The sequence below is a fragment of the Chrysemys picta genome, chromosome 12, assembly GCF_011386835.1.
Source record: "Chrysemys picta bellii isolate R12L10 chromosome 12, ASM1138683v2, whole genome shotgun sequence".
In the NCBI taxonomy this organism is placed as follows: domain Eukaryota; kingdom Metazoa; phylum Chordata; order Testudines; family Emydidae; genus Chrysemys; species Chrysemys picta.
In genome coordinates, this window is record NC_088802.1 from 50,248,925 (window position 1) to 50,274,930 (window position 26,006).

Consider the following 26,006-nt stretch of genomic DNA (forward strand, 5'->3'; position numbering starts at 1 on the left):
ACTTCAGTGAAATTTGGTTCAGAGATACGTAGGACTTTTCATACATGGATCTCAAAGTGCTTCACAAAGGAAGAAAAGTATCATTTTGCAGATGGGGAAAATGAGACACTGAGATCTACCCAAAATAACATAGCAGGGCAGAATCAGGAACAGAACCCAGATCTCTAGACTCTCATGCCAATGGCCCATCCATTGGGTCACACAGTCTCACAAGTTGCTTGCATAGTCCCACTAACTTTGATGGAGCAGGACTGGCCCATAGTTCTTTGTTAATGGTGACAGAGCAGTGACAAGTCAGAACTGGCTAATGTGGTTTAATGGCCTTATAATATTCAGAAGTGGTAATAAAGATACACTGTGAGCCCAGGGCTATAGCTGTTCACCTTGATCAAAATAAATTATCCTCCATCTTGATGGATTTTTCATCGAAATGCTGCATACTTCATCTGAAGCTTTAAGGAAAGATATTAACAATGTGACTGACTCTATGATGTCTCTAGTGTGGAAAATGTGCTAGGATATCAAAGGCAATGTTTTCTGACACTATACTTGGGGCCAGGGGCGGCTCCAGGCACCAGCACACCAAGCACGTTCCTGGGGCGGCAAGCTGCGGGGGGCGGCCTGCCAGCTGCTATGAGGGCGGCAGTCAGGCTGCCTTTGGCGGCATGCATGCGGTAGGTCCGTCGGTCCCACGGTTTTGGCGGCAATTCGGCGGCGGGGATGCCGAAGGCGCAGGACCGGCAGACCTCCTGTGGGCATACCGCCGAATCGGCGTGACCAGCGGACCTCCTGCAGGCGCGCCGCGGAAAGCCGCCTGACTGCCGTGCTTGGGGCGGCATAGAGCCATACATAGAGCCATACATAGAGCCGCCCCTGCTTGGGGCAAAGAAAAACCTTGGCTGTGAGAGATGCCTGATTCAGATTCCACATGGCCACCTAAGGTCTTTAACAAAGTGTAAAACACTTGTGTTACTGGCCTTAGTTGAAGGGCAGTGAAATGTCACTTTCAGGAAAAACTCATTAGGTTAAGTGCCTTGCCAGGATTTCCCTGTTAAAATGCTTCAAGAACTTAGTTTCTGTCATGAGATTTGCCTAAGATGAAGTTGTTGATGCCCTTGAACTCCTGGGAAAAAGAACAGAAAGGGATCCCCCCGCCCACCTATTAGTCATCTGATGGGAAATGGCAAATCCCTGAAGCTCTGTGTATAGTCTGGGAGCTAACTCCTGCTTTCAGGAGAAGTTTGGTGTGCGTAAGGCAGGCAGGATTTGGCCCTGTGTGCTATAAAATGCTAGACACAATTACAGTAGAATCATACGATACCATTTCACATTTTAAAAGTGCAGAAGGAGCTTACAATGTGTGAAGGAAATCCATGAAACAGACCAAATGGGCTGATTTGCAGCGTGCCATCTGCTCTGTTTGTACCAAATCACAGGGGCAATGGCAAACCAGAACACAGACACCTTGCTGGAGATGATGAGGTTCAATGTGCTCCTTTATGTGGCTCAGAAACTGCTGGGAGTTACGTAAGTATCCAGGGAGCTCTCGTAAGCCCCTGGCAGTCTGAGAGGAAGCTCACGCATGCCCATGCTGGGTTCATTCAGCCCCTGTGCTCTTAGAAATCCACTAGCATGTTCATAAAATGCATCACCAAGGTATTGATCCCTGCATGCTATTTCTGCAACTTGTGTGCTGCAAGGTATGTTTCACGTCTCAAATCTCTCCCACTGTCATTTGTTGAGATGGGCTGAGACCTCATAATTTGAGTCCAGCTGCAGATTTCAGGCAGCCTGACGTTGATGCAGTTTTAGTTTGGCTCATTTGCCAACCCGTGAGCTTAGCCCCTCCAACATATTAGTGTGGCCATAGTTTGGCCTCTAACATAGGGACCATTTGCAAAACTTAGTTTTGGATTTCAAACATGGCTAGCAGGGGATGGTTTCATTTGAACCTTTTGTGGTCATTTGGATTTAACTCTGATTTCTCCCATACTTCTATGGACAGCAGCCCCATTTCTGGATCTGTTGCATGGCATGATACTAACCTATACATCTCATAGAGCTGGAAGGGACTCTGAAAGGTCATTGAGTCCAGCCCCCTGCCTTCACCAGCAGGACCAAGTACTGGCTTTGCCCCAGATCCCTAAGGGGCCCCCTTAAGGATTGAACTCACAACCCTGGATTTAGCAGGCCAATGCTCAAACCACTGAGCTGTCCCTCCTCCTAACATGCTGATGTCATTTGATATGGCATCACACGCAAAAAGATGGGTTCGCCACCTTCCTACTGAGACTGGATATGTGTTTTATCACTGATACATGTATTTTAAAGTGCCCATTCCTAGAGTAAGCTGCTATGCTCTTCTTTACGCTGCGGTGCACAGATGCTGAAAGAGGACATGTCATTTGGTAACAAGATAGAATGTGGAAAGCCCACCTGCTGAGCTGGAAACTCTCATTTTAAAAACCATTTCACATTCAAGCGCCAAAGAGAAGCGTCATTAAAATCCATAAAAAGAAGAACAGGAGTACTTGTGGCACCTTAGAGACTAACAAATTTATTAGAGCATAAGCTTTCGTGGCTTTTACTCTGAAACTTGTCATTAAAATCCATGGACAAATCCTCATCAGGCCACAAACCATTGAGGCTCTCATGGGAGATATCTCTGTCCCTCGGCTGACCAAGTCTCCCTCCCCGCCTTCCCTGCTTGGCCTCAATCTCTAAACACAACAAATTATAAATACTACTGGCTGGCTTTTAATTCTGACTTGTCATCCAGAATCCTTATGTGTGAAAAGCAATGAGCCTTGAGAAGCCAGTTCCAGTCTCTGATTACAGGCTTGGTGCAGTTTGAAGTGGTTTTAAGAAACAGTATTTGACCTCCTTCTGTCCTGCTGTGACCATCTCCTTCTGCAGCAAACGGCGTTTATGTATCCTAAACACTGTAGGGCCATTTGTACAAATGTCCTTAAAATGAGCTATGTGGAGGGTTACACATCTGGCTGGGACTTCAAAAGAGCCCAAGGGAATTAGATGCTGTCTAGTTAAGGTACTTACATGGTCCCCTTTTGTGTTGTATTGGAGCACCTTCAATGTAATTAGCCTCACCACACCCCAATGAGATAGGGAAATAATATTATCTCAATTTTACAAATAGGAAACTGAGGCACAACTCTGGTATTTAGGGTCCTAATTGAATCAATGGAAGTTAGGAACCTACACACCTTTGTGGGTCTGGGTCAAAGTGACGTGCCCAAGGTTTTCATAGATTCCAAGGCCAGAAGGGACCACTGTGATTGTCTAGTCTGACCTTCTATATAACCCAATCTAGAGAACTTCCCCAAAATAATTCCTAGAGCAGATCTTTTAAGAACAAGATCCAGTCTTGATTTACAGATTGTCAGTGATGGGAGAATCCACCACGACCCTTGGTAAATTGTTGCACTGGTCACACAGGAAGCCCGCAGTAAAGCAAGTATTTGAACTTCAAGTCTCCAAAGTCCCAGGCTAGCATCATGAACGCTGGGCCATCTTTCCTCCACTTTCCAATTCCATGGGTTTTGGGCACTTAGTGCCATTCTTTTAGAAATCCCAGCCTTTGCTTCTCAGCACTTCACAGCCCATACCGCAGGCAGCCGTACAGCTGGCGTTGTTTATCTGCTGAGCCGCGTCTGTGTGTTTGCATTTCCAGTTTAGAAAGGAGACGCTACTAAATAAATAAATTTCAGGCAAGAACGTACCTGCTGCAACAAACAGAATCCCAGCACTGAGGATAATGTTGTTTTTGCTGTTGTAAATCCTTCCTGCTCCGACACAGAGTCCTCCCAGTAATAGCAATATTGTGCTTAGGATGGGGAATACACTGGAGGCACGGACAATACCTGAGGGATATATAAGAGGAAAAACATGACAGTTAGTAATTAGCCCAGATCCCTTTTCAGGTGCTAGCATAGAGATCACAAGGCACATTTCCTCAGGGTGACCCTCAGCCTCTGCTGGCCTGGCACCATCACGGCGTTTGCATGTGGAGGCAGGTTTTAGACCCAGGGTCATGAGCCGATGGCTGATGTGATGGAGACAAAGTGATTGTGACAGCGTACACTTTTCATTGGCTGCTCCTAAATATTTTGAGATTTCTGCTGGCAAGTTTGGAGCTATTACCATAATCTGCCTTTTGATGCTGCTGCATGTGGAACGTTTTTGACAACGCACCGGCCAACGAGGTTAGAGAGACGCACCCCCATCAGCTTGCAGGCAAAAGCACTGAAAAATGCCTGAGCTGACTATTAACTATATCATACCATGTGGGCAGCTTTATGAGATGTAGACGTGGTTTGGTACATGTGTGACATCCGCAAATTCAGGTAATTAAGCCCTTTGTCTTCATGTCACAGTCTTGCTAGCATCTCTCTCTGTCAGCTGTAGAATATTAATGGACTCAAAGCTCCCTGACTTTTAGAAAGGAAGATATTGAGACTAGTGTATCATGAATATTTGCATTTAATTGGGATCATTTGTCACACTTTTTATTTATTTATATGTTAGGCACTGTCAGGCCATCCACCAACAATGGTATCTAAGCCACCATGGGAGAATTTAAATACCGCCAGTGCAGGCCAGGCATCAAAACCAGGGCACCCCTAGGTTAGAGAGCAACAGAAGGGAATGAGGAGGGGGAAACAAATGCAGCAAATGAAATGAGCTTAAACCAAGAAACAGGAGGAAGAAGTGGGCTGAATACACAAATAAAAGAAGGAGGAGGAAGAAATATGGTCAAATGCGCTAGAAATAGTGATACAGGACAAAAAAGAAAAGAGGGGCCTATGGGCGCAGGGGGTGGGGTGTGGGAATACACTGACTAAACTGTTCCTGAAAGCAAGAATTGTAACACAAACATAGAGGGATAAAGGTGTGTGGGGGGAGGGGGAGGTGAGGTTTTGTAACAAGGGCCACGGAGAGGTCAATGTGCTAAACGGAGAAGGAGAAATCATCAGGGCGGAGGCACAAAGGCATAAGGACACTAAGGGGTGGGGCTGGTGGTGGCTAGTACAGAGTGGGGACCCAGACAATGCAAAAGGACTTGGTTAGTGGTGAGTAATGGAAATCTAGTACACTAACTGCAAGGTGTCGCACTAAGGATGTGTTGTCTCTCGGGTGAAATTTCGAGGCCCATCTCCTTGTTTGGCGGGCATGGTGAGCCAGGCCCCCCATTTCCCGAGGAGAAATGGCCAGATGTCGTAGCTGAGGTTTCTCATTTTAGTTTCGGTGGCCGTGATTTGCCCACATTAGCCAAGTACCTTCTAACCTGGCTGTTTACCAGAGCTCTCCTAGGCTTCAACCCTGCTCCCATGGTAATGAATGACAAAAACTCTCATGCACCGCAACAGGAGCAGGCGTGGGCACCACCATCATGATGTATTATTTGCATTGCACGACGCCTACTCGTGGACCAGGACCCTACCGCGCTAGGTGCTGTACAAACTTGGAACAAAAAGACCCTCCCTTCCCAAAGAACTTACAATTGTTGTGAACTGTAGTTGTGAGAAAAGTTTGCGTCCTGCCATACTTGGCATCTTTGCTACATAAGGCTGTTTATTTTCTAAGCAGTTATAAAAGTGGTTCAGATAAAATAATGTAAAACTATCTGGAGTTGCTGTGTGGATCCAGTTTTAGGCAGCCTGAACTAGTTTTAGGATGAATATGCAAAGAAAATATATTTCCATTATTTGCTCATTTCTTGCTGGGATCCATGATCTGCTACACCTGTTCCTGCTCCTGCCTTCTATTTTGCTTCTCACACAATCACTTCACTCGTTTTACCGTCAGCTTCTGAATCTCTAAGCAGCACATGCAGCTCACACAAGCTCTGGTGCTAGAAATTGTGTGACTGACTGATTTTTTTTTATTTGCCAGCAATTCCAAAACATGGAAGGTATTTGTTTCAGGTTGTTGGAAACATTTTGTTTTGACATGGCGCTTCTTTAAAAGGTTTTTAATTAATTAAAAATTAAAGTTAAAGCAAATTTTGAAATGAAAAGTTGTTTCAAATAAAAAAAATGGGAAGTTTCAATTTTTTCAGGTTTTTTTAATTTTTTTGGGGGGTATCAAAACAATTCGGTGAATTTGTAAAATGTTTCACTTGACCCGAATCTGCATTTTTCACCAAAAGCTTCACCTGAAAAATTTCACCCACCTCTCCTGTTGCTATCATAGATAGTGTCTCCACCTGTCTCTTGGTGCCTCTCAAGTAACACAATGGATTCTACAGCTTCCCTGACAGAGGCAGTGCTATTTAGGCCTCGTCTAAACGTAAAGTTTGTACTGACGTATCTATATTGGTCAGGGATGTGAAGAAAACCTCATACCCTGGTAACAAGTGTGCTAACAAGCCTCCCCCCCCTCCCCCACTGTAGCTGCAGCTGTACCACCACAAGAGTGCTATGCTGCCCCAAGCCAATGTCGTTCAGGGTGGTGGTGTTCCAATGTTGGCAGGACTCCTCTTTCTGTTGGCGCATGCTGTGTCTCTGTTGGCGCATGCTGTGTCTACACTGGGGGATAGGCCAGGATAGGCCATGCAGTGTAGACGGTGCGTTCTGTAATCTGCATGTCCTGTTAATGGGGCCATTCCCCAGGGCATCCTGAACATTGGGACTCCACTCTATTGTTCCCATTTATTTGTGGTGTAGAACGTAACATACAATATAAGGACCAATGGCCAAGATTTTCAAAAGCAAATAGTGATTTTTTTTTTTTTTAGGTACCTCAATTGTAGAGTGCCCATCCTGGGATGCCTTAAAGGGGGCTAACTTTTCAGAAAGTGTTGCGCGCCCACCCTTGGAATAGCAGCACCCTTTAAGGTGCTTGGAGGTGGGCACCCAAACACTTAGTCATTCATGAATATCTTTGTCACAGGCAGAAAATTCATAGTAATAAAGAGTCACACTCATTCCCCTCCCCCATTCATGCTGTTCATTATGATTTCACTTAAACTAAAAGGACTTCCTTAAAATGTTCCACTATTACTAGAGAATACTTGCTACAGAAGCCAAATTCACAGCGTGGGCTATTCTACTCTTAATAATTAGCACCACAGATAATATTTGCTTTGTTAGTTAATTAACACATAGAGAGTCAAAACATGGCATTTTCTTCCCACACAATAGTGCAGAGTTTTCCTTCTACAACATGTATTTTTGGTCCTGAAATTTAAAAGCAGCTCATGTGTATTGTGCAGAGTTTACGTATGTCTCCCCATTCTGGTAATAAAATAACAGCACATCAAAAAATATGAAGGGAATCCAGTTTTTGCTTTCTCCTCTATTTTGTTTTTCTTGTTTACTGTCCTGTCTCTTTGCACCACTATCCATTATGACGCCTCCGGTGGTAAAGAAACTGCAGCACAGTTCCGCGCTTCTTCACCCAGGGCTCAGAAGCTCTACCGTTCTGTTCTGGCTTTTACTTTCCCCTGGAAGGGTGTAGCTACATGAACAGTGGGGGTGACATTTTCAAAAATGGAAGCTGCAGACCACTGTGCAACAGCGCATTCCTGGCTGCACAGGCAATTCCCAACTGCTACGTGCATGCATTGCAGAAATGCATGCAGTTACCCACCGGCCCCGATCCTGCAAGCTGCTCTGTGCCAATGCAGAGCCCCATTGCATTCTGTGGGGCTCACTGGGGCCCCAACTTCACACAGCAATTAAGCAAATGCTTACATTCCACTGATGGGAATAGGAGTTAAGCCTATGCTTAAGTGCAGTGCTGAACAGGGATGGTTTGCTGAATCGGGGCCTTTGAGCAGAGGGGGGTCTGCCTGTGGAGCAGTTTGCAGGTTCACAGTCTAAGAGCCGTATTGACAAAGGTATTTAAGTGCCTAAATATGCAGCTAGCTGCCTATTGCGCGTTACAAAAGCACCTATGCAGGCTGGGTGCCTAACTCATTTTTAGCTGTGTAGTCGCTGTGTTGGTCCCAGGAGATTAGAAAGATAAGGTGAGTGAGGTAATATCTTTCATTGGATCAGCGTCTGTTGGTGAGAGAGATGAGCGTTCGAGCTCCATAGAGCTCTCCTTTCCATCTGGGAAATGTACTCCAAGCAGGGCCGGCTCCAGGGTTTTTGCCGCCCCAAGCAGCGGGGAACAACAACAACAAAAAAAGCTGCGATCGCGATTGGTGGCAACTCCACCGTGCCGCTTTCTTCTTCGGCGGCAGGTCCTTCCCTCCGAGAGGGACCGAGGGACCCGCCGCCGAAGAGCCCGACTGCCGCCCCTTCCCCTTGGCCGCCCCAAGCACCTGCTTGCTGAGCTGGTACCTGGAGCTGGCCCTGACTCCAAGTGTCACAGCTAAATACAAGATGGAACAGATTGTTTAGCATAACTAATTAACACATATTTCAAGGGACCATTCAGTGTAAAGTGGCCCCTTAACACCTTTCCAGTCATGGGGAGAAGCTGGCAGGGGTGTGTGATTTAAATGGGTTATAGATTGTTGTAATAAATCCAGTGTTTCTGTTAAGAGCTCTGTGTGACCTCGAAAGCTCGTCTCTCTCACCAACAGAAGTTGGTCCAATAAAAGATATGACCTCACCCACCTAGTCTCTCTAATATCCTGGATCCAACATGGCTACAGCAACATTGCATATAACTTACCAGTCAGATGTATATTTTTCTGATTTCCACAAGCACCTGCAGTAGCTGCAGGTGGAAGAGCAGATACACTTCTGCAGAACCCAGATCTTCTTTTTTGAAAATAATGCCCCTTTTCTTTCACCTACTTTATTATCTTAACACAGTTTGGCTGGGATAACTCGTGAGTGGGAGAGTCACAAATCATATGAGAGGTTTCAGAGTAGCAGCCAGGTTATTCTGTATCCGCAAAAAGAACAGGAGTACTTGTGGCACCTTAGAGACTAACAAATTTATTGAACAAATCATATGAATGAGTGATGCTGTCATTCCATACAAGAGCCAACAAAAATCTCTCTACTCTGCTCTGCGAGTACATGCCTTGTTTATGGCACATGTTTTAAGGAAAAGCTCATTTTGACAGTGTTTAAAGTGTTACAGTTGATTTCATTGGTAGTATTGTCAATTCCTTTTACCTGTAAAGCCAGGTTGCCTTAGTTATCAGGAGACAAAGTAGCTACAGCAATCCAACTCAACAGGTACCAGTGTGTGACAGTAAAGTCAGTACTTAAAACACACTGAAACCTTCTTAAATTATTTTTTTACGTTATTGTGATTTTTCAGGTCAGATACTTTACAGACTGCCATGGCTTGAAGGCTTTATATAATTGAAAAGCAAGGAATCCCTATTTTCCATTATTTCCAGTGGTATTTGGTATGTGTTTCTAGAACTGATGCTTTGCAAGATAGTGGACTCTAAAACCATCACTGAGCCGTGACTGCATACGTCGTAGCAAATCTCAGATCTCTGACTAGTATAATTCCTTTTCTCTACTTTCGCCTTATCCTAGCTACCACATGTGGGTGGAGGAATTAAAACATTTTTATGGCAGGGTTCTTTTTATTTAAAAAAAAATGATGTCAATAGGAGAACTGCTTGTCAGGATTTAATCTTAGCAATTACATTTACCAGTTAGATTAGTGGACAGAATGCAGTGTGAAGATCAAAGGAGCAAAATAAATTCAGTTTATTCCATGTTTGGAATGTGTTTACTTAGGGTATGTCTTCACGAGAGGCGGCTCCAGGCACCAGCGCAGCAAGCGCGTGCCTGGGGCGGCAAGCCGAGGGGGGTGGTCACCGTGAGGGCGGTCACCCTGCCAGTCACCGTGAGGGCGGCAGTCAGGCTGCCTTCAGCGGCATGCCTGCGGGAGGTCTGCCGGTCCCGCGGCTTCGGTGGCAATTCGGCGGTGGGTACGCCGAAGGCACGGGACCAGTGGACCTCCCGCAGGCATGCCGCCAAATCCGCATTAATAGCAGACCTCCCGCAGGCGACCCGCCGAAAGCCGCCTGACTGCCGTGCTTGGGGCGGCAAAATACATAGAACTGCCCCTGGCCTTCACTGCCAATGTTCACTACGGCAGCGCTTTAATGTGACTGTATAGTCGCACCATGAGGAGAGTAGCTAACAGCGTTGGGAGCATGGCTTCCAGCGCTGGTGCACTGTCTACACTGCCACTTCACAGCGCTGAAACTTGCATCGCTCGGGGTGTGTGTGTGTGTTATTTCACACGCCTGAGCGAGAAAGGTTCAGCGCTGTAAAATGGCCGTGTAGACAAGGCCTTTGTCATGCAGTCCATGGACAAAGTGCTACGAATACATTGGGGCAAATTCTCCTTTCAGTTACACAAATACAACTCCATTGGGTTGGTGTGTTCTCTATGGAATCAACTGTTACAATTGTGGTAGCTCCAGAAATTATACTCCTGTCAGCTGAACACAGCACAACATAGTAAGAAGTTATCTGTTGTTTAAGTCTCTGTGCAGGGTTGTGGAGGAAATTTTTTAAAACCTATACCTAGTGGGGTGACTTTTCCCACAAAAGGTTGAGTATAAGTCTTCTGTGCACATGTGAGCAGCGATGGCATCTATCATTTGTTTATTTAGTGGGACGTCTCAATGGTAAATAGGAAAATTGAAGAGTATATAAATCTCTTGATGTCACATGGGTTTTTAAACACACTCTCTCTCTCTCTCTCTGATTTAAGGCCCACAGAAATCAATCAGTCAGTCTGTTGACTTCAGTGGGCTTTGGATTAATGTCCCATACTACTAACAATGTGAAACCTTTTCATTTGTCTTTTGCCTGTTTACAGTATGCTGGTATCAGTGAAGCAGGCTGTACATCGTTTAGCCACCATCTGAATCCCGAAAAATCTTGTGAATCTTCTGAGCTTAATGTGATCATTCCGCTGTGGCTTTTTGATGCCCTTCATCTGAACAATTCAACATCGGCAAAACACATAAACGGGGCTTCCCTTCCTGCCGCCCTGTCTTAACTGCAAATTGATGAGGACTTAAAACATGAGCTCAACTTTTTTTTAATGCCAAAAAATTGAGAAAAATATGTGGTGAATTATATTGACATTCCGGAGAAGGGTTGAGGATATGGCAAAGATGCCACAGATGGTCTGATCCTTATTCTAAATAATGGAAAAATATCCACTTCTGTTTGTCTACCTAGGCACCCATATGGCCCTTATTACTGTAATGTCTTTGCAAGTGCCAGATCTCACAACCAAATGGCTAAAAATTTCCAAAGGTCTGATTGCAAATAACTTTACACAAATATAAGACCGGGGTACATTTTTCAAAAGTGCATAAATGACTTAAGCCCCTAACTCCCATTTTCAAAAGGGACTTAGACCCAGAGCCTCAAAGGTATTGAAATATCAATGGGAATTAGTTGTCTAAATACCTTTTAAAAGTCTGGGCTTTAGGCAGGGGAGTGGTTCCTACCAAGCAACGTCCCATGGATTACTGCGGGCTCAGTGATGTCCAGATACTGAACTCCACGTGCTTTGAGATAACCGAGCAGGGAACTGCTCCCTTGGCACCCTGAGACCTATGATGAGCTGCAATGACTTTGAATCTGGCCAGACATCTGTACTCTCTCAAAAGTACCTCAGGGGCGAAGGGGAAAGGGAAGAGAAGGAGGAGGAGTGAGAGAGCAGAGACCTGACCACAAAGTATACTTTTCAAATGAGAGTTTTTTCCACATGGGTTAGCAGGGCTGAACCTGGAACTATTTACCCACCTTTCTCTCCCTACACACATAAAAAGGCACATCCCCCCACCCCTCCGGAGTTTAAGAGATTTGGATGAAATGGGCCCCTGGTCCCAAATACCCTTGGTTTTGATATTGAAAAAACAGAGCTGGACTGATGTGACTTTAGAGAACTCACAATCATGCCCATTTTTGACTCATCTGTTATAGCGATTGGCCCAAGTTACACCACTGCAATTTGGGGTGTGTTTGGAGCCAAAGTGCCTGGTCTCCCACTCCCGAATATAAGTCATGTTTATTGACATCAATGTGATGTGAGTATTGAGATTTTCCCAGGGTTATGGTTTGGGCCATTATATGGTCTGGGGCCACTTGCAGTATTTGGATTGGATCAAGGCTCAGATTTCAAACATCTCCAAAGTCTTGGGGTCTTTGGATACAGACTGCCAGTGTGGTGCAATCTCGAGGATGAAGGAACCTTGGGTTCTGAGTTAAAGAAGGTTTGTATCTAGCTATCCCAACAAGCTCACCTGTCCCTACTGCTTATCCTTGTTAAGGAGGAACGTTATTTTGACACTTACGGAGAAGATATTCTGAGCTGTCATGGTCATAGTCATTGTCCTCAGGGAAGTGGTTGATTCGGAAGCAATGTCCTTTGTAGATTCCTAAACAAGAACAAAACAAACAAGACATTAAAACACACACGCAGAAAAAGGACCTTTATAAATGGTCGTCTGCTTGTTCTGCTCCATTTTCCCCCCTCGTGAGGCAGTTATTCTCCTGTAGGGTTTGGTCTTCAATTTCCTCACATCAACAAGATAATCTAGACACCCGTCTCACAGTGAGCATCATGTCGACCCAGGGATCCATCCACAACGTGCAGGAGCAGGGCCCAACGGTGCAGATCAGTCTCTGTGTTTCTATTATTCATTAACCAGTGCTCTCACACTCGGGAATAAAATTCATCCAGGGTGAGTTATCTACTGCACAGAAGGGTTTGGTGTTGACCGAACAAAGATTTGAAAATCATCAGTTAATACCATTTTAGCAGGAGCGCAGCTGCACCTTCTTGGATATGGCTGTGGATTTACTTTACTCATAATAAGGATTTTCTAGAAAAGAATGACTAAGCTGGGGGATTTCTGCTGTGCTCTGTGGCTCTCAACGGCAGGTCTTGCTACTACACAGTTCATTGAATTCATTCCCAGGATAAAGTGGCACGGCTACTTTATTTGTGATAACTGCTTGGGAATATTCTCTGTAATTCATTTCAATGGCCCTAAACAACAGCTAAGTAGCTCATCCTGTGTGCGTAAATGACCCGTCTGAATTGTCTGCAAGATGAGGCACAGCAGTTCAGTTGCGAATTAGTATCTGCTAAGCATATTTTGCGGTACCGCCCTTTGTTTGCTCTAGACTGGTTTGCTGCTCTTTTATGGCTCTTAAATGAGGCAATCTGTCCAAAATATAGTTTTTAACCACCTTAAAGCTTATTTTTATAGCAGTTCATGAAATGAAAATGTCTCTCTCCCAACACAACATACTGTCTGAGCATCTGAAATTGGGGTGGTTATTTCTTTGAGATGCTTGGTTGTGTCCGGATGCCAATTTCCGTATTCAGACATAATTTTTCCTCCCATTCATTTTTTTAAAAGCTATGTGTAGGAGAGGCATGTTTTGTTCTAAGTCAACATTTTCCAAAAGTTGCGACTCCCGACACAGTTAATGACGCATTGCCCCTTGTTGCAAACAGGAAATAACTCTGATATTATAGAGAGTATGATGTGGTAAGTATTCATAAATGCTGGCTTTTTAATGGCAACATCTGTATGGCAGACTATGTAATTCAGGCGATTCACAATGAGTTATGGAGCTGTTCACTGCTCAGTCAGGGATTCGAACGCAGCCCAAGTTGTTATAATCTGTCAGCTGTTTTTTAGCTTATGTGAAGCCACCCGGTGATCTCCGTTTTGTTCCTGGAAGACCAGTGTCTCCATAACAAATCCTGATTTTTCAGATGAGGCCATTTTTGAGCAGAGAAGCCAAGAACTGGATGGATATCGAGACTTGGACTTCGATCTCATCCTTAGAGGGGCTCCCTTTCATGTAGGAGTTGAAACACATTGACAAGGCAATATGGGAAAATATTGCACTGCTGCTGCCCATGCTGTTCCCGTTCCATGGGTAGCTCCTTTCATTTTCCAGTGCCGTGCATCTGGAACATTTCAACACCAATACATTCACATGAAAGAATACAAACATGTAGGATACACATGATGAAGCTATGCATTGAAAATGGCCCCAAGCCAGACATTTCTAGAATACATCTAGATTTCAAATCCCCTTCCAACTTTCACGGGTGTTGGGATCTGGGGTTTCTGTTCGGTTAGTTATAGAAAGAATAGGAACCTGTGTCATTTGGATCTGAATCAAAGTCTGGATTCCAAAACTTCTCTCCCAATAAGTTTGATGTGGTTCAGATCAAGGGTTTGGGTTCTGGCTCTTGTCTAACATCTGGTATTTGACGGCGAGTAACAGCAACAGGCTAGGTACATTTGTTATGTAAACAAGTGTAATGTAATGTAGCTCAGTGGGAACTTACGAAAATCTCCATGTGGCTCAACCTCACTGTCAAGAACTCCAGTGATATAATAGTTATTACCCAAATTGTTGTTTTTTGACCACATAAACTGCAATAGCCTGCAATAACAAAGGTCGTGTCAGAACTGACCCAAAAACGCAGCCAATATTTTTTCATGGGACTAAACTTCGAAATCAGACTGGTGCAAAATTCAGAGCCGCTTACGTGGAGACTGTAGAAAAATGGTCAGCCAGGAAATTGTGGTGAGCATAAGAGCATCTCTTTGCTTATTAGCACAGCTGCAGAGTCTTCTCTTTGCTTGAACTAATTAAAATAAAAATAACGTAATGAAGGACTGTACCAAAACTGAGTTTGAACAAAATATGCAGCACTTCCCCCAGCAAGCGGTAATGGCCTACAGAAAGGTCAAAAGCTGTGAAATGTAAAAGAAGACAGAGGATTCCAGTACAATGTCTAATATTATAATTCAACGGCCTATTGTCTCAAGTATCTACATAAAATACCAATATCTTTTTTAAAGTTTCCCACAGTACTTGACAAGGAATGATACAGTGGCAGTTAGATACTGATCAGTGTGTAAGCAAATGTGGCCACATTATATCAGTAATAGCCATGGGGATAGTCTTCTACTTTAGAACCTTATTTTATTCTGAGCTACTGTGTCTGCCAGAACACCAGGGATGTCTCTTACCCCCTTTAGAAAGGGATATGGACTATTTTACGTCTACTCTGGCTTCCACCAGAGATGAGCATAAACCAATGTCACTGCCTAGCAGTCCACCTCCTCATTGAGAAGCGCTTTTGGACACCTTCTGAGGCCAATGTGCAATACACCACTAAGCCAGCAGGACTATTCCTCCCCCGAAAGGAGCACTGATATATGATATATATTAATGGGTACCTTCGAAATTGGTCACTTCTCGATAATGAACCTTGCTCAACCAAATAATTTCAATAAGAATTTGAGCAAGGTTTTGGTCCAATAATAATGAATAGCCCCCTTTATGATGTAGTAGTGATATAGTCAGAGGCAGACTGATCCAGGAACTAGGGGTCTAACCAGCAACCTGGGTTCAGATTTCACTGCAGACTTCCTGTGTGACCTTGGACAAGCCGCTCACTCTGTGTCTCAGTTCCCATCTGTAAAATAGGGATAATAGCACTTGCCTACATCACAGGAGTTTTGTGAGGATAAACACATTACAAGACTGTGAGCTGAGCAGATACCATGGTTATAGGGGCCAGTCAAGTACCTAAGTTAATAGTATTTTGCTAAAGTTATTTTAACTACCTAAAAATGTAGGAGTTCCAACACCAGATCAGATTTGTGGTTCCATGTAGCCTGACTCTAGAAATGGGCAATACACAATGGTTCAGAGGAGAGCAACTATCCTTCTTCCCTGGGGTAGTACCTGCTTCCCTCTCCTGTCCTTCAAATAATCCTCCCATACGATACATCTATCCAACTGTGCAAAAGTGTTCAGAGGGGTTAACATTTCTTCCCGACCACTGAAAGCAATGACCTACTGCCTTGAAACATAAGATCTGACTAACCTTATATGTTAACATTCATAGCAAAACCATATCACGATTGGTCATACAGTTATCCATCACTTTCAAACGGAGTATTTGACTAGCTTAGCAATCATGCCATGGTAATATTCTGGGCTTTCTAGTTAAAGGTGTGCCTGAGCAGTGATGTTCAGTTCCAGATCTGAACTTTCCTAAGGAAGGAAGGGCGTATAGATTCAAGCTTTCAATTCAGGCCCATAAGAGTAGGGTTACCATACGTCCGGATTTTCCCGGACATGTCCGGCTTTTTGGGACTCAAATCCCCGTCTGGGGGGGAAATCCCCAAAAGCCGAACATGTCCGGGAAAATCCGGCGCCGCTGTGCCGGGGGCTGGCCTGGGGCCGGGGGCTGGCGGTGCTGGGCGGGCCGGGGGTGCTCGGCTGGGGGTCTGGGGGCCGGGCCCGGGGTGCTCAGCCAGGGGCCGGGGACCGGCAGTGCTGGGCGGGCAGGGGGTGGTCGGCCGGGGGGCCGGGCCGGGGGTGCTCGGCCGGGGGCCGGGGACCGGCAGTGCTGGGCGGGCCGGGGGTGGTGGGCCGGGCCCGGGGCCGGCACCCCAGGGCCCGAGCCGACCCAGGCTGGAAACGCCGGGGGGGGGGGGCGCAGCCTGGGCCGCGCCTCCTCCCCCCACACCCCCCTTGCCTGCTTCAGGCTTCCCGCGAATCAAATGTTCACGGGAAGCAGGGGAGGGGGTGGAGACTTTGGGGAAGGGGCGGAGTTGGGGCTGGGGGCGGGGCCGGGGCCCCGTGGAGTGTCCTCCTTTTGGAGGCACAAAATATGGTAACCCTACATAAGAGAGACTAGACTGACCAGTGAGCTTCCAACTAGATCTGAACTTTCCCAAAATCCTGGGCACCAGGGATAAAGACAGTGCTGCTTTGCTGCCATTGGACTTCGGGTTTCAATTCTTTTCCTCCCTGTATTTTCTTGACCATGTGTTGCAGTACCTAAAGCCTTATCTGGATGAAACAGCAAACACTATCTGATTATCTTTAAGCATCCTAGTCATTCACCATGCTCAGTTCTTGTCAATAATAACATTCCCTGATGATTTATAAAAGCATTTCCAGCGCTATACTGGAAGGTGGAGTGCTTAAATATTTGAGAGTACTTGTCAAGGCCATCCATGCTTTTGCTGCCTCCCTTCCTACTCCCAATCCCGGAAATTATACGCCAGGGGATGGTTCCATGCTGTTAGTGTTTTGTTGTCATTTAACGTACACTTCCACCATACAAGAAGCTGGCACCATTATAGCAGAGGGCCTTTAGTGCAGGGTGTTTGTGTCAATAGCACTTTTGTGTCTTTCTGGTTCGAGCATGCATTTAGAGAAGGAGATGTTGATAGCAGTGGGAGGAGAGATGGTTCTGGCTGGTGCCCCCTCCTTCTTCAATAACATTCTGTGCTTGCCCTGCAGGGGTGCTGCTCCATTCGTAGCTTCCTCCTTCAGCTTCCCTATTTTCCCTTATTGATGAGATTACAAAGTGAAGCATCAATTTTAGACGCCTCAGACAAAAATCATTATTGTCCTCTCCAGGGAGGTCAGTTTTCTATCATGCACTTTGAGCAAGCGACCCCCTACAGTGCCAACCCAACACTATCCTACATCAACCATGCACAACATAATACAACCTCAAATATCTACAAGGAATTGTGTGAAGGGAGCAGAGTTTGGAGAGGGGACGGTTGAGTGGGGAAGAGCTAAGGTTGCAGTGCATGATGTGTAGCAGATGGTAGCTGTGACACTAGTAAGGTGTGTGTCTGTGGATGGAGGAGAACAGGGTATGCACTCTCAGGTGGTTTAGCTTTGCTTTTACTAGGGTTTGAGTCAGGTGTGATATGTGTGTAGCAATGTTAACTGCTTCACAACAATGTGTTTTGTATAGTCACAGAACGAATGCAATGTGCTCCAGCTATGTTGTTTGCTCATTTGCTTTAATTAGCCCATATTCTATTCTACACCGGTACAAAGAGTAACAAAAACCAGAAAATGTGATGACATCAATGAGCCGATGCACAATTTGGTGCTACCAAAGCAGCCTTCATTTTCAATTTAAATATCATTGATTTTTAGGTAAATGTATTAGCATATTAAAAAACAGTGGCATATCCTAGCTCTCAACCAATTGGCTGATTTCTTATAGGTATCACACCAGAAATGGATCTTGAGAAGGGAATCTGAAGGTGGGTAGAGAGTTGGTTTTTAAGAATTATTTCAGGGAGAGGCTGCACTCCAGGTATAAGGACCATAATTTGCACAGGATGGGCTGGGCAATGAACTAAGGCCTGCCCTGTTGTTCCCCTTGCTGTATCAGTTCTGAGGTTAAACCATGGACTGCAGTTTCCGGGGCTGACCAACAGCCAATTTTACAGCTAAAACTTGAATGTTTACTAGACACATCTTCTGAAATCATCAGCGGAGACAGTGTTGATTCGAGGGTAACATTACAAACAACACGACAAGAAGGGGAGCGATTATAACTGAAAATCTACAGGAGCACAATGTCCATCTAACCAATAGCCACACCTTTTTATTTTTATTTTTTAAATAAAATACTTTTGCATTTCTAATTTGAGAGAAGTAAAAAAATCCATCCAGTAACAGACTAGCTAGAAACTATCTGGGGAGAATGGCAATTGTTACATTTTTTTTTTATTTCTTACCTCGTTCTCATGCCTGGCAAGTTCTGAAATATTTTGCAGCGTGGCGTGAGAACTAAGGAGATTGTATAAATCAGAAATTGCTGACACTCTCTGCAAAGTTTAGAATTAGTGAGCCGGACTGTGCACTGCATTCATTACTCTGGCAAAACTATACTGACCTCAATCGAGTTTCACCAGCAGACACCACAGTGCAGAATAAGATCCACAAAGTTTACTTTTTTTCTCTTTCCCTTTTCTCTTCTGTTACCCCTTTTTGACTTGAATGATTTGCCATTATTCAGGGTCCTATGGTTTCTTCTGGTTAGGAAGAGAAATTGATGGTGGAGCCAAGTATTTCTTTGATGCAATCCTGTATATTTACAAAGGATATACAAAGTCCTGTTTCCCTGAATGCAGCAGGAATTAAACAGCTGGAAACAATTTCTATGCCCCCTTTCCAGACAGCACCTAGCCCAAATTCACTCTCTTAGCATTTTCTCAGGGTCATGTTACCATTACTTCTGTGACTGTGTCTGATGCTTCCTTGCTGTTCTCTGAGGCTGCTTCTTTGGTCTTTTCTCCTGCTTCTCTCACAGACATATACAGCTCCATCAAATAAAACCCCGTGAAACCCCTCTTCCCATGTAGCTTGGATTCCTGAGTGGCCTCACACACATGCCTATATTTTAGGTAGAGTTTCCTATTATTTCAGCTACCTGGTTCCATAAAGGAGTTTAATGGCTTCGTAAATTAAGGGTGGTAGTTACATCCCTTGGTCTCAGCTAGGTTTTACCCAAGCCATAAGCAAACTATAAAATGGCCAATTCAGAAAGGAAAGGCTGATGCTCCTAAGAAGTTCCGGTTCAGAATCTGTTCCATGTTCCTTATGTTCACGTCTGGGGTTTTGCTATCTCCAGCTGCCGACTCCGCTTATAAAGAAATAGAATTTTCTTGACTTGTCGCTTTCTGCATTCATTTGTCCATAGGTCGATTGTTTATCTCCTGCTGTTTTCAAAGAATTTCATGGGCTTTTATTTAAGTGCCTCAAACAAGTACAGATTTTTTGAGCCTTTGCCAAAAGATGTTTAATGCTGTCATTATAAAGGAAATCATGCCCCAACAGATGCAGGCGGTGTGCAGAACATGCCAGGTGTGAATTTGCCATCTCACACTGGCTTCATTGTCAGGGAGGGGGAAGCTAGCAGAGAAAGAAACCTTGGGAGGTAAAATACGCATTTATTGGCTTTGAGAGCTGTTTGGTAGTTGAGCAATCTTTGTGATGCTCAAAGACCCAAAGTCCAGCTTCCTTCTGAAAGTCACTGCCAGTGGCTGAGGCAGATGCTACCTGACACCCTTGTGAGTCCTGACAGTTTGGCCACATGCTGGTTTGTTTGCATTTGCTTCATCTTAAAGGTCAGTTTTATGAAGTGCACTGTCGATGCTCAGAGCCTTAAATCACAGCTTTTGTAATACAGGCCACAATTGTGGGACCCGCCGAAGCGCTGAATCGAGGCAATGGTCTGTAGTGGAAGTGGGTGCGGGGAACGTGGGCGCCATGGTATCACAGGTATTGCAAGGTCCAGGAGCTGTGTGCTTATGTGATAGAACCTCACACTTGGACTTCGACGTTGGATTAATTCTAATCCATTCCCATTTCCCCAAAATCTAACATGGGGCCAGATTCTTCTATAAGGACTCTGCTACTCATGTTGAATAGTCTCTTGCTGCTCATTGGAATGAATGACTTGTGGGGTCCGGTACCCCTCAGCTTGTCAGCACAATGTGGCCCATCATGATTTAGAGGCTCACTGATGCTCTCTCCTTGATACTTGTACTGGGTTGTGTTGTAAGTAGCTTGGTACCCCGACTCTATCCAGAAAACAGCATGTGCCATAACTTGCAATGAAAAGACCGTTAGAACAAAATATTTTATTGCAACTTCTAAATATATTTTCTATGAATGAAAAGTAGGGCGGTGGCATCATATGCGGCTCTCATCACAAGCTGAACCTTTGACGTCATGACAAGGGTAATTTTAACCTCACACTGGCTATTAGAAAAGCACTGTGTCAGGGAACATAAGCTAGAGGTCTTTTGTTCTCTTCACTGAGGGACAGGATCGGTTTTTCTCATAAGCTACCCTTGTGTCTCTTTAATATTTCGTCACATCTGAGAGAAGGAAAATTCATTGTCTCTGTCCAGCATCTCCTTGTCCTAAAAATCTCATGTACACAGCCTACCCTCTCTTCACAAGTACAGCATTAATTAATCCTTTACATCCAGCCTTCTGCACTCTCACTGTAATCATCAAGCCCTCTGCTGACTCCAGGCAGCAAGTCGATTTTGTGCCTTCTTTCAAAGGAGTTTAAATCAGTTCTGGCTCCTCTTCCTCTCTACAGTCATTGAAGTCTCCCCAGAGCCTGGATCACCTCGACCTTTGACGGTTTCATCCCCTGTCTCTGTCTCTCTTTCCATAACTCTGAGAATTTGCCTAATTTTTTAACAGTAAGGAATTACCTGCTTAATTAGAGGCTATAGGCCAGATTCTGCTCTCACTGACACTGGAGCAGATCTGGGTTTACTCCAAGGTAACCTGAGATCAGAATCTGGCTCTGTGCCTTCTCCATACTCTTATTGTGCTTCTCCAAAAAGGAAATCCTTGTTTTAAAATGTCAGCGTTAATGCACTGAACTTGCCTCCCCTGTTTTCCTCAGCAGCTGTCAGCTCTAACAAACTCTTTGGTCTCTTCTTTTCAACCATCTCCCGTTGTTTGGTGGGGAAAATAAATCTCCTTTTCCAGTCTCTGATTTTCTTATCTGCTGCAGTAGTAAGAAGTCCCCCCACTACCCCTCCTCTGGTGGGTCCTTTCTGCTGCTTAGTGCATTGTCTCCCTCTCACTGATACAAGCTGAATAACGACCAGTGTCCACGGAGTCCTGCTCCCGCTATTTTTTTTTTTAATATAGGCCTTTTAACACCCGGCCATGACTCTGGCCATACTGGCCTCCTTGCAGCCGGATGAAATACGCTGCAAGGTGGTTTTTGCCCCACATCCAAGCTGCAGCTGTCATCTTCTCTCGGCCTACACAGCTGCAAATTTGCTGAGGCTGGCAGAGGGGGATTATGGTCTGTTCTTAAACCGGGCTATGTGCTTAGCTGCCTCCATCTCCCACAAGTCTGGCAAAGGCATGTTCAATTCTAGGGACACTTCTCAGGTTATCCAGTCACTCCACATGCTCAGTCCTACCACTTTGATCCTCCCAATTAACCTTAGCTCTGCTTAGTAATTCTCTTCTCTCCCTAGAGTGCTGAGTACCTGTAACACAGGGGGGGCACCCCCCAAACTCCCCCTTGTGGCCAGAGGCCCCTCTACAGCACCCTTGCCTCTCTTTCTCCCTCTTCAGGGCCCTTTAAGAACTCACTCAGTTCAAAGGTCGTTCAAACAATTCCCTCTTAGGGTCCACTTTATTGAGTCCCCAGGTGCATACTGGCCCTCTAAGCCCAGCCCCAGTTCAGTGACTCTCTCCTGATAATCCAAAAATAGAACATCAACTCTCAGTCTTCAGCCCAGTTTCAGCTGGGCGCAGCCCCACCCAAACAGCTGAGCACAGTCCGGAGGGACTGTCTTTCTGCTTCCCAGCCCCTCCTGCCTGGAGTTTGTCCTTTCCCACAGTCTTCCCGGCTGGGCCTTTGCAGTCTCTCACTGGCTTGCACAGGGTATTTTCCAGGCCTCGCTCCTGGACAGTTTTCCTCACTCTCTCCTTCTTCTTGAGCTTCCTCCTCTCCCCTACAGACTCGGGCACTGCAAGAGACTCCAGGCTTCCAGCAGTGTCTATAGACCTCACTACAGTTTTCTGGACTTCTCCACTTCACTGCAACTTCCTGCTCCTTTTGTACTGGAATCACCTGATTCCTCTCAGGTGGGGCTCATGCTGTAATCAGGGTTGGCTTAGCCCTAATCCCTCCGACCTATGAGGCAGCTCACCGTGTTATAGTACCAGAGTCCTTATTTATCATGCATTGTCTGTGGGGGAAGGACATGTTTTTGCTCACCATTCTTAAGATCTTCTGCTTTCACTAACCTCATCCACTGTATGACATTGTCTAGTCTTATTTCCCTTTGTAGTTTCTCCTTTGGCATCCTTCCATAAACTCTATCCTCTTTCTTTGCTAGGAACCTAAATAGTGAAAGCGTTCTCCACCATCCCCACCCCCCACTAACGACACTAACTTGACATTGCTATGTTACTTATATTACTGCTGTTCCATAATAGTCTTAATATGCAGCGCGGCTGGAGCGCCACATTTCTGAAGTGACCTGTTTGGTGTCTTGAGTGTGCAACTTTTGCAGCCATAAATAGCAAGAGGCTCAGTAGTAGTTTGGGAAGCTTGAACTTCTTGTCCCCTGCCACACCCTTTTCTCTTCAAATGCTCTTTAATTTCACCAGGTTGGAATCTACCATTGTCGTTGATCTCCAGCAAATGTCATTGAATATTCACGTCATCCTACGCAAAGTTCTCCAGCCATGTTGGAGAACTACTGCCTTACTCCAGGCACTGATGTCTCCTGGGATACGATGCAGATGTTGCTCTCTGCAATGAATATTAATATTTTTTCTCATCAGGCAAATTTCAAATTTCATACTAACTGGGGCCACAGGGTAGCTCTAGAAGTAATAGCTTGCAGGCACCAATGAGGACAGCATCTTTAATCAAATATCCCGCATCACCCTGACCAGATTCTGATTTCATTCAGACTGGAATAAACCCAGAATACCTCCAATGATGTCAGTGTTACTCTCTACTTATATTAGGATTGAATGGATTGTATCCCACTGGATGTCAGATTCATCTTCATCCAGAACAAAAGCCATTTCTTTCTCATTTCTCTTTCCTGGCCTCTGCATATGGCACCATACACCAGGAAGTCTCTTTCAGGGCAGAGGATAGGCTACTGCCAGTCTGTCAATCATTAGAGAGGCCTGAAATATCAGTTTTGTCTGCTACAACTTTGAGATCAGATAGTCATCCTGTTTGATGTAGCAATCATCATCGCTGAGTGACAACCCATATTTATTTTCACATTGTCAAACAGTGCTTTTCCCCACTGCTAGCGCTACTAGGATTGAGTTTCCCTTAAGGGGGAGTTAGTTAGGTTTCATCCATCTAGTTTCCTATACTTCAGATTGTTATCAATTCTTCCTCATTAACATGGTGATCAACCAAGACTTGATGGGGCCCTCTTTTATGAGCACAGCACAATTCTAAAGCCTACATCATGGTCCATCAATTCCTCAGGGAGAAAAGATAAAGGAATGGACATTTACATCCTTCCAAATTCCCTTGTTAATTTATACTTTGACATAGACGTGGGCATATACAAGGCATGAATGCTGCTCTCTGAAGTAAAGGAAATATACTCAGCATACTGTTAAGGCCAGATTCCCTAGATATTCTGTTGTCTCACTTTTTCCATACACATTCTTAAGCTACTGCCAACTCCCCACTAGATCTTTCTTCTTTTAGAGCCTTTTGGAACTACAAAATCTCCATAGTTAGAGCTGCTACATTTCCTTCATCCACCTTGATAGGAGAGTTGTGATTTGTAACTTGAACAAGCTAGCTTTGTAAATGGGAAGCACCAACACCCCATGGCAATCTTTGAGGATCATTAGATCTGCTTCTGAAGTGTGTATCTGGCATATATCTTATAACAGACCAAACAAAAGAGTCCAGAACTAAATGTTGCGGCTTAGACCCATCTCCAATTCTTCCTAGGCACCTAGACTGTCTTCACTGTTCATGTGGCTCGTTACATTACATCACCAACCTAACTTGTTCTTGATGGGAGGCTGTGGTGCAAGGAAATGCTCACTTCCAGCAAGCCAGAAGGATTTGGTCTGGGAGCAGTCAACACCCTTTAACCCTTTCACAATCCAGCATCCTAGGTTGCTCTCTGACATTCATACTCGCCTAACACTTTTTCCAGAAAAGCCTATGAAGGTTGGTGGGATACATTTCCACAGTATATGGTGGTGACACACTTTAATGGTATGATTACTGGAAAGTAGAAAGAGTAGCTCACATTAATGCTACCACTTGTGAGATCTCATGATGAGTCAGAAACGTACATGTCATCATAATACTTATTTCCTAGCATAGACCTGATTATTCAGTCTGCTACAATAGCAAAGAACATCTTTACCTTGACAGATATTACAGAAATTATGGCAAAGGAAAGCATTGCCTTGACACTTTAAAGGGAAATTGTTCTAAATTACCCTCTATCATTTGACTCATCTCCTTTTGTTAAACACACGGTTCTTGGATCCAATCTGCTCAACTCCCAGGGCACAGGCCACTGTATATCAAGGCTTTTCTTCACACATCTGAAAGGATAGTGGCAGACTCCCTGTGGCACTGGGCTAAAAGCATGGGGCATGATACTTCTATCACTTGCCTTGGTGTAAAGCAGGAATAACTCGACCAAAGTCTATGGAATTACAACAGTTTAAATCTTGAGAAGGCAAGAGAGGAATCAGTCCTATTTGTAAAGTGAGGTGGTTTTCAGGAGTAAGAACTACTTGTATGAGTAAGCACTGCAGGATCAAGCTCCAGTGGTTACGTTGCACACAAGTAAGAATCAGAACACAATCCAAATGTACACAATAGAAAATAGTTGATTTCAGTAACTCCTGTAATTGCGCGGGAACGATCGTAATGACTGGCTGGTATCATCACAGCTCAGCGCCAGGAAGACAACAATCCCTGATGAAAGGTTAGAAGCCTTTTTAGTGATACCCTAAAAACTTTCAAAGGAAAAGAGCTACATTTGGGAAGGGGTGGTGCACAAGCGCATTAATCAACTGATTAGGAATGCATGGGTTATTTTGCCTCTGCTGGCATCGTGTAAAATTTCCATATGTCTCTTCAATCTTTGGTTATCCATCACCAAACTTAGTCTCTTTGAGGACACTTTTTTAAAAAAATTTGGATATTGAAGAAGTAATAGGGAAACATCACTCCATAAATCATTTTAATTGAAGAGAATGCTTGCAATATATCTGGCTCTACAATATAGCAACCTTGATGTGGGTCCTTATTCATTTCAGCGCAAACATCTTTTCCTCATTTCTATGCCAGATTGTTGAGAGTTATACATAGAAGCAGTCTCCAGAGATTGATCATGCACAATCAGTGATGCAGGACCAAAGCAAGACAAATGACTACAAGGAATCCAAAGGTTAGGAGAAGGAGATGTGACCGGCTGGTTCAGGTCCAGCCTTTGATGATGGCTGCATTTTGGAGAAACTGAGCCAAAGGTTTCAAGCTCACCACCGAGCTGCATTAGCACAAAGGGTAGGCTGCCGAGATAGACCATGCAATCCCCTTGGGGAGACTGTATTATATAGTTGAACAACCAAAGATGATGCCTAACCTTGGAAACGTAACTGGGATGCAGTTAGAAAGACCAGGATCTAGAGTAAAAAATAAAGGGATCAAAAATG

General features: G+C 44.7%; 1 protein-coding gene across 1 annotated transcript in view; it reads right to left on the reverse strand.

Moving 5' to 3' along the window:
• Positions 1-26,006, reverse strand: part of CACNG4 (calcium voltage-gated channel auxiliary subunit gamma 4) — a 63,162-nt gene that overhangs the window by 5,303 nt on the left and 31,853 nt on the right. The window contains exons 2-3 of the mRNA XM_005282933.4: positions 12,269-12,352; positions 3,741-3,881 (exon numbers count right to left, since the gene is read on the reverse strand). Coding sequence (XP_005282990.1) covers positions 3,741-3,881; positions 12,269-12,352 — 225 coding nt within the window. The remainder of the gene's footprint in view (positions 1-3,740; positions 3,882-12,268; positions 12,353-26,006) is intronic.